The sequence below is a fragment of the Rhinatrema bivittatum genome, chromosome 1 (assembly GCF_901001135.1).
Source record: "Rhinatrema bivittatum chromosome 1, aRhiBiv1.1, whole genome shotgun sequence".
In the NCBI taxonomy this organism is placed as follows: Eukaryota; Metazoa; Chordata; class Amphibia; order Gymnophiona; family Rhinatrematidae; genus Rhinatrema; species Rhinatrema bivittatum.
Window position 1 is genome coordinate 568,283,762 of NC_042615.1, and position 17,541 is coordinate 568,301,302.

At 44.3% G+C, this 17,541-nt stretch overlaps 1 protein-coding gene across 4 annotated transcripts in view; it reads left to right on the forward strand.

Annotated features, from left to right (window-relative positions):
* Positions 1-17,541, forward strand: part of AOPEP (aminopeptidase O (putative)) — a 772,742-nt gene that overhangs the window by 376,058 nt on the left and 379,143 nt on the right. For all 4 annotated transcript variants that reach the window (XM_029617464.1, XM_029617473.1, XM_029617484.1 and 1 more), the window contains exon 8: positions 9,006-9,113. In XM_029617464.1, coding sequence (XP_029473324.1) covers positions 9,006-9,113 — 108 coding nt within the window. The remainder of the gene's footprint in view (positions 1-9,005; positions 9,114-17,541) is intronic.

Genomic DNA, 17,541 nt, shown 5'->3' on the forward strand with positions numbered 1-17,541 from the left:
CTCCCTATCTCACACGGGTCCACTATATACGAGTCGTAATGGATAGGTTCTCCAAGTTGGCACATTTCATACCCCTGCCCAGCCTGCCTTTAGCTCCTGAATTAGCTCGCTTGTTCATCCAGCATTTCTTCAAACTACACTGACTACCTTCCAATATCCTGTCCAAAAGAAGGCCTGTTACTAGAGGAGGCTTTGTCAAAAGTTTGGGTTTACACTAGATTTTACCATGGCTTACCACCCACAAGGCAACGGGCAAATGGAGAGGATTAATCAGGTTCTTAAGACGTTTCTCTGCATATATGTCAATGAAAGGCAAGAAGTCTGGGCTGCCCTCCTATTGTGGGCTGAGTTCTCTCACAACAGTTATGTAAGCAGCACCAAGGGCTCTTCTCCCTTTCAAGTGGTTTACGGTCAGAATCCATAAATTCCGTTACCACTTCCACTCTCATTCCCATGTCCAGCAGCCTGACATATGGAACAGGAACTTCAGGACCTTTGGACATGGACCAACCACTTGATCTCCAAAGTTGCCACCCAGTCCAAGAAACAAGCTGATGCCAGACATAGATGAGCTCTGCACTTCTCTGTGGGCGAGCTTGTATGGTTAAGTACGCAACACCTACACCTTTGCATTCCATCTCTTTGCCTGGCACCCCAATTTATAGGTCCATTCTCCATCTCATGTCAGATTGGACTGATAACCTACCAACTTTAACTCCCTGCTACCTTAAGGATACACAGTGTATTTCATGTCTCCTTATTGAAGCCACAGATCCTCTCCTGGCCATCTCTATGGCCTCCTCAGCTTACTGAGGTTTCTTCTGAAGAAGATACATTCTTTGAAGTACAGGAGATTTTGGACCTGTGAAGACGATGCAACAGGCTAGAATACTTTATTTCCTGAAACATTATGGACCAGAAGAAAATTCGTAAGAGCTGGCAGCCAACCTCAATGCAACCTCTTCTGGTGAGAGAATTCCACCTTTAATTTCTCCATAAGCCGTAGCCTCAGACCTTGAGGAGGGGTCCTAAGAGAAGGGGTACTGTTATGCTTTGCAGCTCACATGTAGACCCCCACGAAGTCCGCCACTCACCTGATGCCAGCCCCTCTATTTGTGGCAGGACACTGCCATTGCCACTCTTTCTGGAAGCTTCCCTAGGTGCACACACACTGGACTGTGTGCAACTTAAAGGGCCCATGGCGGGAAACTACTCATGGTGCCCATTGTTGATGTCACCTGTTCAGTCCTATAAAGGGCCCTCCAGGTCCTTGTCTCTTCACCTCAGCAATGGGTCACCTGCAATCTTGTGTGAGTTGCTGCTCTTGCATTCCTCTCCAGCCTTGCCTGCCTCATCTCTCCAGTCCAGCCTGCCTCGCTTCTCCAGCCAAGTCCACCTCATCTCTCCAGCTCAGCCTCCCTCATCTCTTCCAATTGCTGTTAGTTCTTCTCCTCCCCTTCCTCACCCACTCTCAGACTGACTTCTGGAATTGCTCAGCCTGGACTATAGCCATTCTTGCCTTCTACCTGCCTCTAACCTCTGCCTGAACATCTATCACTCTTGCCTTCCACCTGCCTCTGACATCAACCTGAACATCGACCACTCATGCCCACTGCTTGCCTCTGACCCAAGCCTGACTCCAGGTCTACAGTTTAGCCTTCTCCTAAGAGACTCTTGCCTAAAACCTGCTGGCTCCAGAATCCGAGGGTTCAACCCAAGGGGAAAGGGGCTGATATAGGTGAATCTCCTGACCTGTCTGTCCCTCATCTAGGTCTGCTAGCTGTCAATGAGGACCTTACAAGGCCCTTCCTGTAGGTTAAGCTAACCTCACCACAGCAACGTGGGTCCATGATCTTACAAAGAGCTTGTTATGAGAAAGGTTCATGATGAACACCCTCCACCCTATCCTACCCTTCATCCATTTAGGAGACTGAATCTGAAAGCTGCATATGCCCCTATATCCATCCATCTATTCTTCTCACTACCAATACAAGATTCTCCCCTTTGACCTTTTGGCAGCTGTGAGGGTCTTCACAAAATGCCTGGTGGTAGGGTGGCATGCCTTTGTCATTGGGGTATTTGTGTTTTCCCTTATTTAGGCAACTGGATTGTGATGAAACTTTCTCAAGCAGGGGAGCTAATCTCCCTGCAGAAGACAATCCAACTTCTTCAGACACTAGGGTTCATAGTCAACTTTGCAATCGAACCTTGTCCCTGTTCAGAGAATCAATTTCATTGGGGCATAGATAGACTCATTGGAAGAGAAAGCATTTCTCCTTTCGGAACAAGAAATGTGCCTTCAAGAGCTGGTCCAGAACTTACTACATCGAGATCAAGTCTCAGCTTGAGCAGTCCTGGTTGTCCTCAGTCATATGGCAGCAGGTATGCATATGGTCCCCATGATGCACCAAAACAGGAGAGTTCTCCAGTGCGAGCTCTGCTTTCAGTGGGATCAGCTTTGCCAGCCCTTCTAGCATCCCTTAAGGTTAACCATTAGTGGGTTAGAATCAAAGGTCCTGGAAATAGGTTCCCCTCTTCAGGCTCTTCCTCATCAGGTAACACTGGTGAAGGATGCAACCACCAGAAAGTGAGGCAAGCACACGGTTTTCTTCCGACCTCAAGAAACTTGGTTAACAGTGGAGCGTCTTTTCCAAATCAACCTCTTAGAGCTTTGAACTATTCAACATGCACTGAAAGCATTCTTGATCTCCTTTAGGGAAATAGAATACTGATCCAAATTGACATTCAGGTGGGTAATGTTCTACATGAATAAGCAAGAGAGTACATGGGCCTGGACCTTCTGCAAGAAGTCTCAGAGAATTGGGGAGTGGGCTTTCAGGCACAGAGCTTTTCTTTAAGCAGCTTACTTTTCCATGATCTCCAGCACACTGGCAGACTGCCTCAGTAGGGTTTTCAACCCCATTAGTGATCTCTGGACCAAAGTATGGCAAATAGGCAGTTTGACCTCTGGGTCATCCAGCAACCAACTTATTCACATCAGAAAGCAACAGGAAAGTTGCCAAATTTTGCTCCATTTTCACAGCAAGCTCACATCCACTCCGGATGCCTTTCTGCTCAAGTGTGATGCATTTCCATTGGTGGTGAGGATGGTGCGAAAGGTACTCAAGGATTAGGCACATCATATCCTCATTGCCTTGGCTTGGTCCAGGCAAGTGTGGTTCTCCTACATCAAGTTGTCAGTACATCCTTTAATCCCTCTGGGAACATATTCAGCCCTACTAACATGGGTTAAGAATATTGTGATTTTGATTAGAAAGCTGTCCATCAAAAGAGCCTATGGCTTTAAAGTAAGCATTTCTCTTTTGATGTCAAGCAGATTCTCTGAACCCATTTGCCTGTGTTCCAAAAGATCTGCTTCAGTACTCTACATTTTCACTAGAAGAGTCAGTGAACTGCAAGCAGTAGTTTCATAATCTCCATGCCTGCAGTTTTTTCACAATAATGTGGTGCTCTACAGCCATCCAAAGTTTCTTCTTAAAGTGGTTTCTGCATTTCATTTGAACCAAGTTATTATTTTGCATACTCTCTTTCCAAGGTCACGTGTGCACACAGGTGAGAAGGCCCTCCATTCACTGGATTGTAAATGGGCTGGCCTGTTACCTGAGGAGAATTCAATCACATCATCAGGCTTCTCAACTGTTTGTATCCTATGATCCCAACAGACTGGGCATGGCTGTTGCCATGCATACATTGTCCAACTGGCTAGCGATCTGTATTTGATGTTATGCTTTGATTGGCCTTCAGATCACAGACTCTGTCAAGACTAATAAAGTAAGAGCCATGGCTACCTTGGTTGCTCACCTAAGAGCCATCTCCATTTGCAAATCTGCAACTTGGTTGCCAGTTCACAACTTTATGTCCCTCTACTCTCTGGACAATCTGTCAAGAAGTGACAGTAACTTTGGGCAAGCAATTATGCTCAGCCTCTTCACCCAGTAATCTACTCTGCAGAGGGGATCTGGGTTGCTTATTCAGTAAGTGCTTCTCTCACAGGCTTTATAGCAGGACTCCTCATGTGTCATGGCTAATTCAGCCCTGCTTGTTGATGGAGAAAGCAAATTTGCTTATTGTAAATGGGGTTCTCCATAGACAACAGGGTGAATTATTCATGCTTAATAACCACCCATTTCCCTGAAGTCAACTACCTAGATAATGCTAAGTTCTGCAGTTAACTGAGGGGGCTCTCAAGACAACATGCAGGGGAACTGCCACGCATGCTTAGCAGTAAAATTTTACTGAGCTAGAGAGATGACCATTTGATGACATCACCGCATGTCATGACTAATTCAACCTGTTGTTCATGGAGCCCCTTTTTCCGTAAGCAAACTTACTCATTTTTACCTACGTGTTAAAGTGGGATTTAAAATGCTATGCAAAATTTCTTTACTGAAAGCACAATAAACTTGCTTTCAGAACTATGGCCTTGTTATTAACATGGAAGTTAACACAAAATGTCCACATTAGCTGCGACCTGAAATCTCTGTGCTAAGAGGCCCTTTCACTTTCAGCTGAATTGCATGAGGGATTTCCTCTTTCTCAAAATCCAGTTAAAAAAAAAAGTGTCTCTCTTCCCAACTGTCTCGAGCAACACATCTTTCTCCACAGGATACTTATCCTTTCCATTTGCATTCTTCAGTCCCCACAAGGTAATTCACTCTTCTCCTCCCACCCCTCTAGAAATATGCATATCTGAGAACTTTTGGCTTCCAGTCACCCTGAGATTACCATGGATTAGTGGGGGGGGGGGGGGGGGCAACCGCACAATGGGACCTGATGCTCACAAATTTTCTCTCATACCCACCCTTACATGTTCACACTTACTTTCACTGCTCATTCTCTCACATTCTCACATGTCCATTTACACCTTTACTTCTGCCATTCTCCCACCAACCTACACACACTCACTCACGTCTCTCCCTCTTCCATACACACATGCGCACTCACTTTCACACCCATGCTCACTTGCACTCAGCTCTCTCCTACTCACCCTCATACAATCTCAGATCTCTTCTTCCTACACAAATACACACTCATTCACTCTCACAGACATGCTCATTCATTCTCTCTCTCCCCCTTTCAAAACACACTAGCAACAGCAGACTGTAACTTGGGCTCCTGGAGCAGCAGCAGCCTCTTCCTTCTCCTCCTGTGCTGCGGAAGTGGACGCTGCTTGTTTCTTACTCCTCGTTTGATGCACTGGCAGGAAATTGCAATGTCGATTGGCCAAGGCAAACAGGATGGGGCGGGCAAGTGGCTGGATATGGAAACAGGCTGTGCAGGAGCGGGTGGTGTCACGAGGAAGCGAAGTTAAGAGTTAAAAAGGCCCGGAGATGGTAGAAATCACTGTCGAGTTCCTCCTTTTTCAGCCGCGCAAGACCAGTGACGTTCCTTTCTTCTTTCTGGGTCCAAACTGATTGGTTCTCCTGCAGCACCTGGAGATTTCCGATATTGGCCCTGAGACCCGGTAATTCTTTTAGAATTCTGGAGTCTCCGGGCCAAATCCGGAAAGTTCCCAGGTAGACCTGCTTTACAAGCAGGACAGAAGCCTTTAGGAGTGCTTCACTGCTATCATGTGCTCTGATGTCCTTCCTGCCTGTGAAGATATACCCTGGCCAGAATGGTAAGAGAGGTTTTTGATGGGGGGGCTTTGCTATTGTGTCTTGTGGAGGGGAATGCCCATAGCAGATGATATCTGGCAGAGAGGGAAATGCCTATTGGGGTGGGGGAGATGCAATTCAGGGGAGGGCAAATGTCAGGCCAGGGTGGTGGGACTTGATGGTGCTCAAGGTATGGGCTGGGGACACTTTTTTCACTGGGATTCTAGGGGAAAGAGAATCCCCTGTGCTGACAGGGCCAGTTAGCATGGAATCTTGGGCAACTGCGTGCACAGGAAAAAACTTAACATCTGGTCCGAGACAAGTGTTAAATTTTTGCCTTTATGAGACACATAGCAGATAGTGGCTGGAGAGCTGTGTAATATGATGTTTCCCATGGATTCAATAAAACCTTTGTTTGCAGTTACGGGTAGGTAAGTGCTAATTTTAGTGCATTCACATTAATTTGCTTGGCGTTCATCTTAGGATGCATATTAAGGCCTTATTTCATTGCATGCTATTTTTAGCATGTAGAAAGGCCCTTACCATGCACATCAACCATTATTCAGGACCAGTGCCAAGGTTATTCGTGGCCCTAGGTGAAGGTTACAGCCTTATGCTCTCCCCTCTCAGGCCCCAGCCTCTTCCCCTCATGGCCCTCCCATACACAATTATGCTTTTATAATAACAATTTTACATGAAAAAGGACATTCAAATACAGTTTTCTGAGGTAAAAATATAATTTACAAATATATATTATATTTGCAGGCATTGCTATATGCCAACCAGAAGACCCTGCTAAAAAGCAAAAAAGATACTTGGAATTCATATGGTATTGGGTCTATTGGAAACACACGTTGGGTGTGTCTTGGCATTCAGAATACCATGAATAAACTGAGTTACAATTACAATATAGTACATTTCCCACACCAAAACGGTACTAACTGCCAGCACTTAAACAACAAAAACCCTGACTTTATGAAAAGGCAACACTGCAAATATTACACCAGGCACCAAAACACTATATACCTCCTATTAGGAAAACAGATCACATCAAGCTTCTATAGCTCCTTACACAGAAACTACATGCTAGCAGAATACCTCAAGTTCAGTCACAGCTGCAGAACACAGACAGACCCTCACCAAATACAGAATAAGGAGACCTAAAAATATAAATAAAAATGTGCAGACAAAAACTGAACTGGAATTTGCAACAAGCCAGATTTTGTATGCAGCACAACAGTGGAAAAGCTAAAACATTATCATTCCTCATAAAATATCAAACAATAAAATCAAGAAATATAAAACATCAAAAAGAGTAAAACCATACTAATAAAAAGAATGAGATCCATATTCCATAAGACGGTTAGTGGGCAAGTTATCTGGCTAGGTTTAGCTGGATAACTTTAAGCAAGTTTATTCAGTGGGAGAAATGTTTCTCTAGAAGGGGTTTGTCATGGGGGAGGAGTGCGATGACTGCCAAGGTGTTAAAGATGGGGGGGAGGGGGGGGAATGCAAGGCTCGATAGGGTTATATAAAGATTAGATGGGGAAAATAAGAAATATGGCCATAGGCCTCATTAACTGATTTTTTTCCCAGCAAAAGCGCTACTTACCTGCATATCTTTTGAAGATATCCAGGTCGGTAGCGAGTTACCCGGCCTCATGAGGCCAGCCAACTTTAGACCTTCTCAAAAGCAGATCTAAAGTTATCTGGCTAAGCTAGCCGGATATACCTGATGTTCAGCCAGGTTATCCAGTTATCTCAGCTCCTCCCCAGAACGCCCTCAAAATGCCCCTTTTTTATCCGGCTAAATTCTAGCTGAGTAACTAGTTACTGAATATAGCCCGGTATGCCATTTAGAAGGCTAACTATTAAGTTAGCCGTCTAAATGGTTTTTTAATATGAACCTCAATATTTCAGAACTACTGACAAATAGAATAGCATCCAATAATTGAAAATTTATATAAAAATGTAAAAAAAATGTTCCAAAGAGCAAAAATATTGCAAAACAGCAGATATATCAAATAGCACCCAATGATTAAAACTAACAAGGATAAAAAATCACCCACTCTCCATATCTGGAAACTTTTAATTTCCGAATGCCCTGAGATTATCATAGATTAGAGCTGGTGGAGTGAGATGGGGAGGGAGAGTTGCTGCACACACTCTTTCTCCTCTCTCTCTCTCATATACCTACACACAGAACTTCACATACATACATACAAACCCACGCGCACCCCGGCACCCATCTCTCTCCCCCTCTCCCCCCCCCCCCAATACAGACTCCCTCTCTCTCTTGCTCACATTCCCCTTCACTTCCTCAAACACACACTAGCTCCATCTCACTCCTCACTCCTCACTCTCAGATTCATACACACACACAGGCTCCTTCTCAGTCTCAGATACATAAATATACACACACACAGATGCCCTCTCACTCTCAGATACCCATACACAGGCTCCCTTTCTCTCTGAGATATATACATAAACAGGTACCCCCATGCCCTCATACAGGCTCTCTCACTCTCTCACACACCCTGGCTCACTCTCACTCTAGTCCTCGACTTTTTCAGCACTGGGCAGGATAGGCTCTGCCTATGGCCCTCCCAGGCTTCTCTCCTGGCAGGTCTGCACTCCTCATCTGCTGCAGGTGGGATGGATTCTGTCCATGGCCTCGCTGGGCTGCATTTCTCATCTTAGCCACAGGTGGGATGGGGTTCGCCACAGCCCTGCTGGCTGCACTTTTCCTCTTGACTTCGGGTGGGATGAACTCTGCTCATGACCTTTCTGGGCCTTCTGGTACACGTCAGAGAGAAGATGGGTTCTGTCCGCAGCCCCACTAGGGGCCGCTTTCCTTATCTTCGGCTGTGGATGGAATGGGCTCTGCCCATGGCCCTCACGGGCCTTCTTGTCATCTTCAGCTGAAGCTCCACTGGACCACTCTGCTCATTTTCAGCCACAGGCAAGATGGGCTCCATCCAAGGGCCCACGTTGCCTCTCTCCTTTTTGTCTTCAGTCACTAACCAGGGGCTCGAGCTGGGGGTTTTACTGCCCCGAAAGGTTTGGCAGTCTAGATGACTGTCTAGTTCACCTAATAGAAGCACCGACCCTGCCTTTATTACATAGCCCCTTCCTGAATTTTCCTTTCTGTAATCATAGACTCTGATTTACTCTTTTCCTACAGATTTAACTGGGATGGATACAAAGTATTAAGCACAGCATTAATATGCTCAATATTACATATATGTTCTTATTGCTGCAGATTGGAATTGTAAATTATTGGGCAATTTCATTTTTTTGTTATCAGACTGATGCTGTCAACACTTGTAAGTTTTTGCTTGTTTTAATAAATGCAAGACTTTTTTTTTTTTAACACGTTTCCTACAGGGTTATTTTCTTCTGCGCTTCTTGGCTAACCAAATTGGAGAGACGTCTTATTTTGCTTTTTTAAGAAAGTTCGTGCAGATATTTCATGGACAACTGATCCTTTCTCAGGTACTCAGCTCATACTTTTTATCAACTTTAACAAAAATAAATACTCTAGAAACATTTTGGATTTTGCCTGAAAGCAGCATTTTAGTATGTCCAGTTTCAACATCACACATGTTTTGCACTGCACTCCCACCCATGAGATGATTAGAAGCAATTTTATCTTTAGCCACATCCTCCTGAGGATGTGTGGCATTCCAGAAAACCACAGGTTCTTGTCATCATACCAACATATCCAAGCAAGGCATGCTCAAAAGCTCAGAGCAAGCATGATCAATCAAGAAAGGGCTAATGTACTACCCTCCATTTAAGTGAATTAGATATGCTGTCAACTGAACCTGGAAAAGAGTTACAAATAAACACTAAGAGATCCATATTCAAAAGATTTGTGTGGATAAAACTGGCTTTCATGTGTTAAATCTGTCCCATTAAATACATCCCCCCCCTTTTGAGTAACTTTATCCCCACAAAATCTTTGTGGGAACAAAGTTACCTGGACAAAATAAGGGTAGAGCTGGAGGCATAGTGAGTTTGAGCTCACATATTTAGCTGGATAGCGCCATATTGAGCTCTATCTGACTAAATTTATTAGTCTAGCAGGCCTAAAGTTATCAGGATAACTTCACCAAGATATTTAGTGAAGCACTTATCTAAGATAAGTTCTGCTGAATATCTTAGTAAAGTTATCAGAATAACTTACCTCCTCGGCTAGATTTTGAATATGAATCTCTTCACATTTTTTCTGGTGAAAATAAGTGAGAAGAACAAATGTTTGGAAATCAATGTATTTTCGTTTCCTTTATGCACCATCATTGAATTTCTTCTTGTAGCGGAGTATGTATGTTGTGTTTTCTTATTTATGAGTTGAGCTAGCCCATGCACCTCAGAGGTGAATGCGAGAGAAACATATAGTTCCAATAAAGCATGCAGTTAAAAAGATGCAAATATGCTTGGAGAATCATTGAAGTCCCCCCAACTGCTGTGTTCAAAATAACCACCAGCTATTGTCCAGGAAATAACTTCAAAAAGGATATAGTTTTCCTGTCATGTAAAAGCCTTTTCCCCAAATATTACAGTATTTAACATTAGAAAATGGGCTATATATGAATTTGTCTACTGTAAAGTGGATTAGGATCCTGTTTGGATTATTTTTGATATATGAATTCTAAATTGTGCTATGATTTTCTCTTGGGAGGGCAATAGACCAAAAAAGTTATTTCTTGAGGGTAAGGTACATTATTGAAAGAAACAACAGTAAAAGCCTCGACTAATGTATTCCTTGTTTGTCTTTTCATTTGGTTATTTTTATTTCATGTTTGGTACTATAAAAATAAGAAGGCCTGCGCTGAATGTAAACCAAAAGGATGATACAAAGCAGAGACAGATTTTGGTTGCCCAGAGCAGACTGTGTCATTTGTAATCATTTTCAACCAATATTAGCTAAAAGCCTTTCTTAATACATTGGCAAAGGCAATTTGCATTTATTTGCAGAAAGTGATAAAAATTATAGAGGTCCATATTTAAAAGCATTTGGCCGGATAAATTAGGGGTGTTTCAGGGGAGTATTAGGAAGGAGCTGAGTTAGATGAATAAGTTATCTGGCTAATTGGTTGGCCTATAGACCTGCCCTAAAGTTAGCCGGATTGGCTTTCCTAAAATTATCCACCTATGTTACTCAGATAATGCTGAAAATTGGTGTTATCTAGCAAACCCATATCATAGCAGAGATGGGTTTAAAAATGGTTTGGACAAGTTTCTGGAGGAAAAGTCCATAAACTATTATTAAGCAGGTAGACTTGGAGAAAGCCACTGCTACCCTGAGCATAAGCTACTATTTGGGATCCTGCCAGATCCTTATGACCTGACTTGCACACTGTGGAAACAGGATACTCTGCTCAGTATTCTTATGTTCCAACTTAGGAGGTTATTTACTAAGCCAACTTAGGAGCCAACTTAGGAGGTTATTTACTAAGCCACAGTATTTTCCCCAAAGAGAAAAATACAGCGGGAGTTTACTAAACTGTGATACTTTGGTACCATAACTTAGTAAACTTCTTCTATGCATTCATCCCCAGATCTCTGAACCTCAGCACACAAAGCCTTGGCACCATCAAAGAGAAACAATTCATTGCAGATGATGCAAGTTTTATTCATTTCAGTACTTCACTCCTGGTGCCTTCGTCGCACTCAAAGATAGCAGGAGGCCCTAAGGAGGATTCATATCACTTCCTCCCATCTCCAGAGCAGTGTCTCCATCAAGGCTTCTGGAACAATATCTTTATCTGGAGCCACTTGACCCAATATATTCTGAGTTGCTACTGGTTTGAGGACCCCACCCCCCTCAGTTTAATTGCGCCAGGAAGGAGGTACCTTCTGCAGTCCTATTGGAGCCTCTCTGCACAATGAATCTATATTGTTTGGAAGAAGATGTTCCTCCTCCAACTCTGAGTCAAAGAACACGACAGTCTATAGACCAGGAGGAAGAGTTAGTGAAGAGTTTCTTTGCCTCGATTGCAGCTAAAGACAAGGATGGTACTCTTCAGCCTATTCTGTACAGAGCATCAGATTTCTTCCTCAAGGAGTAGTGCCTCTCACTTCCAAACCCAGGGATGTCCTATCAGAGATCCCAGGAGTGGAATTTAGCTCCCATCAGTCTTTCACTATGGAGTCCAGCTAGTCAGAGGATATTCCCCAGGAATATTTCCCTCCGAGATGAATGAGATATCTCCTGTGAACACATGTGTTGTTGAGGTCCTGGGTCAGTGTTATCTCACCTCTTGAAAAGAAGAAGGATCAATGAGGATCCCCTCTGACTCCCTACCTGATCTGCTGGAGCATTCTTCAGTGCCAAAAGACCTCTCCTATTCCAAGACTCTGGATAAGATGGGAAAAGCCTTTGGAATCAGTGTATATAAGGACAAGGACCCCATGCTGAGATCTTCGGTCTTCTCTGGATCCTGGAACTCCAGTTGAACCTGCAGCATTCCTGGTGCATTCAGTCCTGCAGAATTTACAAACAAGAATGTGGGAATATCTGGCATCCTATCCCCCAGCAGCTAGTAGGCTAGATATTAAGTATAGAGTTCAGTAAACCCTGGGGTTAGAGGTGCTGAGATACCATACCAATCTGTTGTAGTGGAATCGGTGCGCAAGAGATCAAAGAAGATAAGGATCTTCTCTAATGTCCTGCTAGGCAAGGATCCTAGGCTGTTGCATACGGCTGGGGAAAAGGTTTTCCAAAGCTTGATACTTAATGCCTGCATTGTGCCCATCAGTTCTAAATCATGTAGTACTTACATGATTATATTAAGAAACTGAAGCCATTGCTCAGTTCAGGGGATGGAGATCAGTCAGGGTATCTACAGGTTCTTTGAGACACTGAGGAGTACAAACATTATCTACTTCATTTGGTTTTCATATCATTTGATACTGTAGCCAGAATGTCTGCAGTGGTCACTGGAGCATGCTGAATGGCTTGGTTGAGAAACAGCAGACTCTGGGAAGATGTACATGACAAGCTGGAAGATGTGCCCTGCTCAGGGGAACACCTCTTCAGAGACAAACTCAGGGAAATGGTGACCCAAATCAGGGAGCCTCATATTGCAGTCTAGTCTCTCTCAATAGGTTCTGAGCAACTGTCTTCATAAAGGCACCTGTATTTCACTTTTAAGTGCTCTTACTTCCAGAGGTGCCTTTTCCTCCAATTCCAATGTTATCAGGCCCTACCTATGCTTCTTCAGCAACAATGTCTGCTTGCAGACATCAACGTGAGAGATGTCAGCCAAAGACACAGCAGCAGATCCAGCCAACCTCGGCCTAGTTTTTGACCAACCTTGATCTCAAATCTCAGCACCTCCAATCGGGGGAAGAGTCCAACTCTATATGAAGAAATGGAGGAGGAACACCAAGGACTGTTGGGTCCTCAAAATTATGGTTCCCATTTGCATTTCCCTTGCCTTTCAGTGCTACCCCATTATGCAACCTTCAATCCAGATTCATCTCACTCGACTCAGCTTCATCTTGAGGTAGAGTCACTTCTCATACAGCAGGTGATAGAGCCTGTTCGTTCTGACCAACGTGGCGAGGGATTCTACTGCTGCTATTTACTTATCCACAAGATATCACGGGGATTGAGGCCAATCCTGGATTTATGAAGTCTAAACAGGAGCTAGTTGCAGGGGAAGTTCAAGATGAACTCCCTCCACACCATCCTGTCCTTCATTGAATTGGGAAATTGGATGAATGCCCAGGATCTGAAAGATAGATATGCCCACATACCCATCCATCCTTCCTATTGATAATACCTCACAAGTCTGCTTCACTTTTTTGAAGGGGTTAATAAACATGTAGATAAAGGTGAACTGGTAGATGTAGTGTATTTGGATTTTCAGAAGGCATTTGACAAACTTCCTCATGAGAGGCTTCTAAGAAAAGTAAAAAGTCATGGGATAGGTGCAATGATCTTTCGTGGATTACAAACTGGTTAAAAGACAGGAAACAGAGCAGGATTAAATGGACAATTTTCTCAGTGGAAAAGGGTAAACAGTGGAGCGCCTCAAGGATTTGTACTAGGACACGTGCTTTTCAAAATATTTATAAATGATCGGGAAATGAATACGATGAGAGAGGTAATCAAATGTGCAGATGATACAAAATTATTCATAGTAGTTAAATCACAAGCATATTGTGAAAAATTGCAGGAGGACCTTGTAAGACTGGAAAATTGGGCATCCAAATGGCAGATGAAATTTAATGTGGATAAGTGCAAGGTGATGCATATAGGGAAAAATAACCCATGTTGTAGTTACATGATGTTAAGTTCCATATTAGGAGCTACCACCCAGGAAAGAGTTCTAGGCATCATATTGGATAATACATTGAAATCGTCGGCTCAAGATGGCCACCAAGTGAGGAATGCTGCCAGAACGCTCTCAGTTGGATTAACTTTTTTCTTGATTTCCTTTCTTAAAATGCCTCACACAAAAAAGAAGGCTAAATTGAAGGACATTATGTCAAGCTTTCCCTCTCTTGAACCATCACAGCCCTGTATTGAGGGCTTCTTTGCAGCAATACCTGGAGCCTTGGTCCCTTTGGGGCCAGTTGGTAAGTGAACACCTTCCCCCTTGACCACTGACATCTCGTTGAGCCCCAGCACTCTGAACACGCCTTCTCCACACCACCATGAACCTCCCAGAAATCTGGTCCCTGTAATGTTCCCTGTCGAGCAATGCCGAAGGGAGTCGAGAGCAGGGCAACTGGGAGAGGCTTCAATTGGGACTCAGGTGATCTCAGCTGCAGAGGGTGCTGTGCCTGTGAGTTGAGGTGGTAGTGTGGGCCAAGCATCCTTTGGGACAGCTGGCCCTTTTGATGAAGTTTTACCATCTTTAAGAGGTGTGGAATCTGTTCTAGGCACAACTTCAGGTGAAGGTGGTGCTTCTATTAACATCCAGAATTTTGGATATCTCTTATTGCGTCCTTTTAAAATCACATTGGATGGAATATGGACTGTTCTAAAGTCTCTTGAATCGTGAATTGCAACATTATCCCAAGTTACTTTAGACACTAAGCAACAGGTCATGGTAAATGCTAATTTGATCTCTTATTTTGCTTTCAAATTGGATGGTGTTGAAGCACGGTTAACAGCAGTTGAGAAAATTCAATAAACTTTAGTTCAATCTGACCTGGTAAATAATAAGAAGTTGGAAAACATAAAAATTCATTGAGATCTCATAATTGTTGCATGCTCCGGCCGCGCTAGGGCTGCGACAGGTCCTGCTCACCTTCCAGACCCAGCCTCGACTGCTCCCCCGGTCTCTCCCCTTGGCCGCAGCTAGTCTTCTGCGGCCTCGGGCTCCTAGCTCCTCGGCCTCCTCAACTCCAGACCCGGTTCCCTCCTGCTCCGGTGCTCCGCGTCCCTCATGGCACAGAGAGGCCCACGCCATGCCTTCCTGCAGTCAGCCCCTAGGTGCGTGTGCATGCACAGGGCCAACCTTTAAAGGTACCGCGGTGGGAAACCACTCCGCAGTGCCCAGCGATGACATCACCTGAGCCCTGCGTAAAAGGCAGGGCTCAGCCCTCTATTCCTTGCCTTGGCAAACGGGTCATCACACTTGTGTGAGCTAGTTGCCGTCCTCGTTCCTGCGTTCCTGTGCTTGTTCCAGTGTTCCTGCGTTTGCTCCTGTGTTCCCGTGGTCCTTCCTGTGTTCCAACGCCTGTTCCTGTGTTCCTTCGTTCCCGGGTTTTGTCCACGTTCTGCAGCCCAGGTTGTACCTTCTCGGACTGATACCCGGTACTGACCTCGGCTTCCCTCTGACCACGCTTGGACCGATACCTGGAACTGACCTCTGCTTGCCCTGACCACGTTTGGACTGATATCTGGAACTGACCCTTGCTTTGGCTGACCATCCTCGGACGGATTACCTGGCGTTGTCCCTTGCGCTCCATTCGGACACTCTCTTTGCTTCTCCTGAGACCACCAGGCCCACCTGCCTAGACGCTCTTTGCGGCCTTCCTCGAGCTAGCCAACAAGGCGCTGCCTACCCTGCCCAGAGGACCTTCAGTTCCTGCCTCGTACCCGTGGTCTCTGGTACTCTCTGTTCCGGTCTAGCTTGTCTGTTCACCATCAGCCACGTACCTCTACTCTTTGTGGGCACACCTCTCCACCATCTCTCCAGGAGACCCCCAGATGCCCACCTAAGCCCAGTCAGCCGGGAATCCAAGGGCTCAACCCGCGGAGCCCCCGAGCCATTATTGATGAAACTCCAGCTTGCCTCTGTCTCCTTGTGTGCTCCGCCTCCTGGTGGCAGGCGCCCTCTGGGATCTCTCAGAGGTCCGTTCCAATCCTGCGCCAGGCCAAAGGTCCACCTGCAGGACAAAAATAATTTAAGAATATTGAATTTTCCAGTCATAAATTTGATTTCTCCTTTGGATCTCTTCAAAACATAGCGAGGGCCATCCATTGCTCCTACCATGTGACAGGGACCGACCAATGGCACTGATAGCCGCTGTCACATGTGAAGGGCAAAGGGCCATTGGTGCTATTTTGATTTGTGGCATCCGATGGCCAGAGAGGGGGAGATCACTCTCAGGACCCCGCTGGACCACCAGGGACTTTCGGTAAGTTTTTTTGGGGGGGTTGGGCAAGTCTTGGGGAGTCGGGAGGGTGGGGGGTTGCAATTAATTAAATTTGAAGTGTTGGGGTGGGTTTGGAGGGGTTTTTTTGTTTTAAAATGTCCTTTCTCCCCTCCCCAAAAATGATAAGAAAACTACATGAAATTTTGTGGGTTTTCTTATCGTTTCGTCACCCCCCCCCCCCCCGAACCGCGACAAAATAGGAAATATCGTCACTATTTCCTATTTCGTCGCAAACGAATGCACATCCCTATTAAAAATCCCAGATTCTGCAATGCCTGTGATAACAAAGGCATACTATTTACCTCAAGCCTCTGAGAGTGGAGCTGATGAACCAATACATCTCTCTGGGATTCTTGAAATGTCGCAAGAGGCTGAGATAGCTAGAAGGAGAGCACTCTTCGTCTCCTTTACTTTTCTTTCGGATAGAAATAATATCTTTAAATTTTTATTCCGTAATAGGTTGTCCTTATTCTATGGACAAAAGGTCTGGATGTATCCAGATCTTACTAAAAGTACTCAAACTTGTAGGAAATATTTTCTCTCCATGCATCCGGATGTACTTTCTAGAGGGGCACAATTCACTCTTCGATACCCATGTAAATGTTATGTAAGATATCAAAATGTAAATTACATTTTTTTTGAGCCTTCACAAATCCGGACGTTTCTAGATTCACACACATAAGAGACACCTATAGTTGGTTTGGTATAGGAATATAGATGTTATGATCCTCTCTCTATTTTTCTTTTTATATTGTTTCTTCATTTGATATATCTCTCATATTTCTGGGTCCTCCCAATTTTTCCTTTATTTTAGTGCATTGCTATAACTGGGAGCTAAATATTGTATTTCCTGTACTAGGATTACCTTAATTTACACTATTTATTGCTGTACAAGATTTTATTTGTGTTAATTTGGAAGTCTCTGAAAAAAAAAAAAAAAGAACTCATCTGCTTAGTGTGCTGAGGCAGACAAAAACGCAAACAGAATGTTAGGAATTATTAGGAAGGGAATGGTGAATTAAACGGAAAATGTCATAATGCCTCTGTATCGCTCCATGGTGAGACCACACCTTGAATACTGTGTACAATGCTGGTCATCACATCTCAAAAAAGATATAGTTGCAATGGAGAAGGTACAGAGAAGAGCGACCAAAATGATAAAGGGGATGGAACAGCTCCCCTATGAGGAAAGACTAAAGAGGTTAGGGCTGTTCAACTTGGAGAAGAGACAGCTGAGAGGGGATATGATAGAGGTGTTTAAAATCATGAGAGGTCTAGAACGGGTAAATGTGAATTGGTT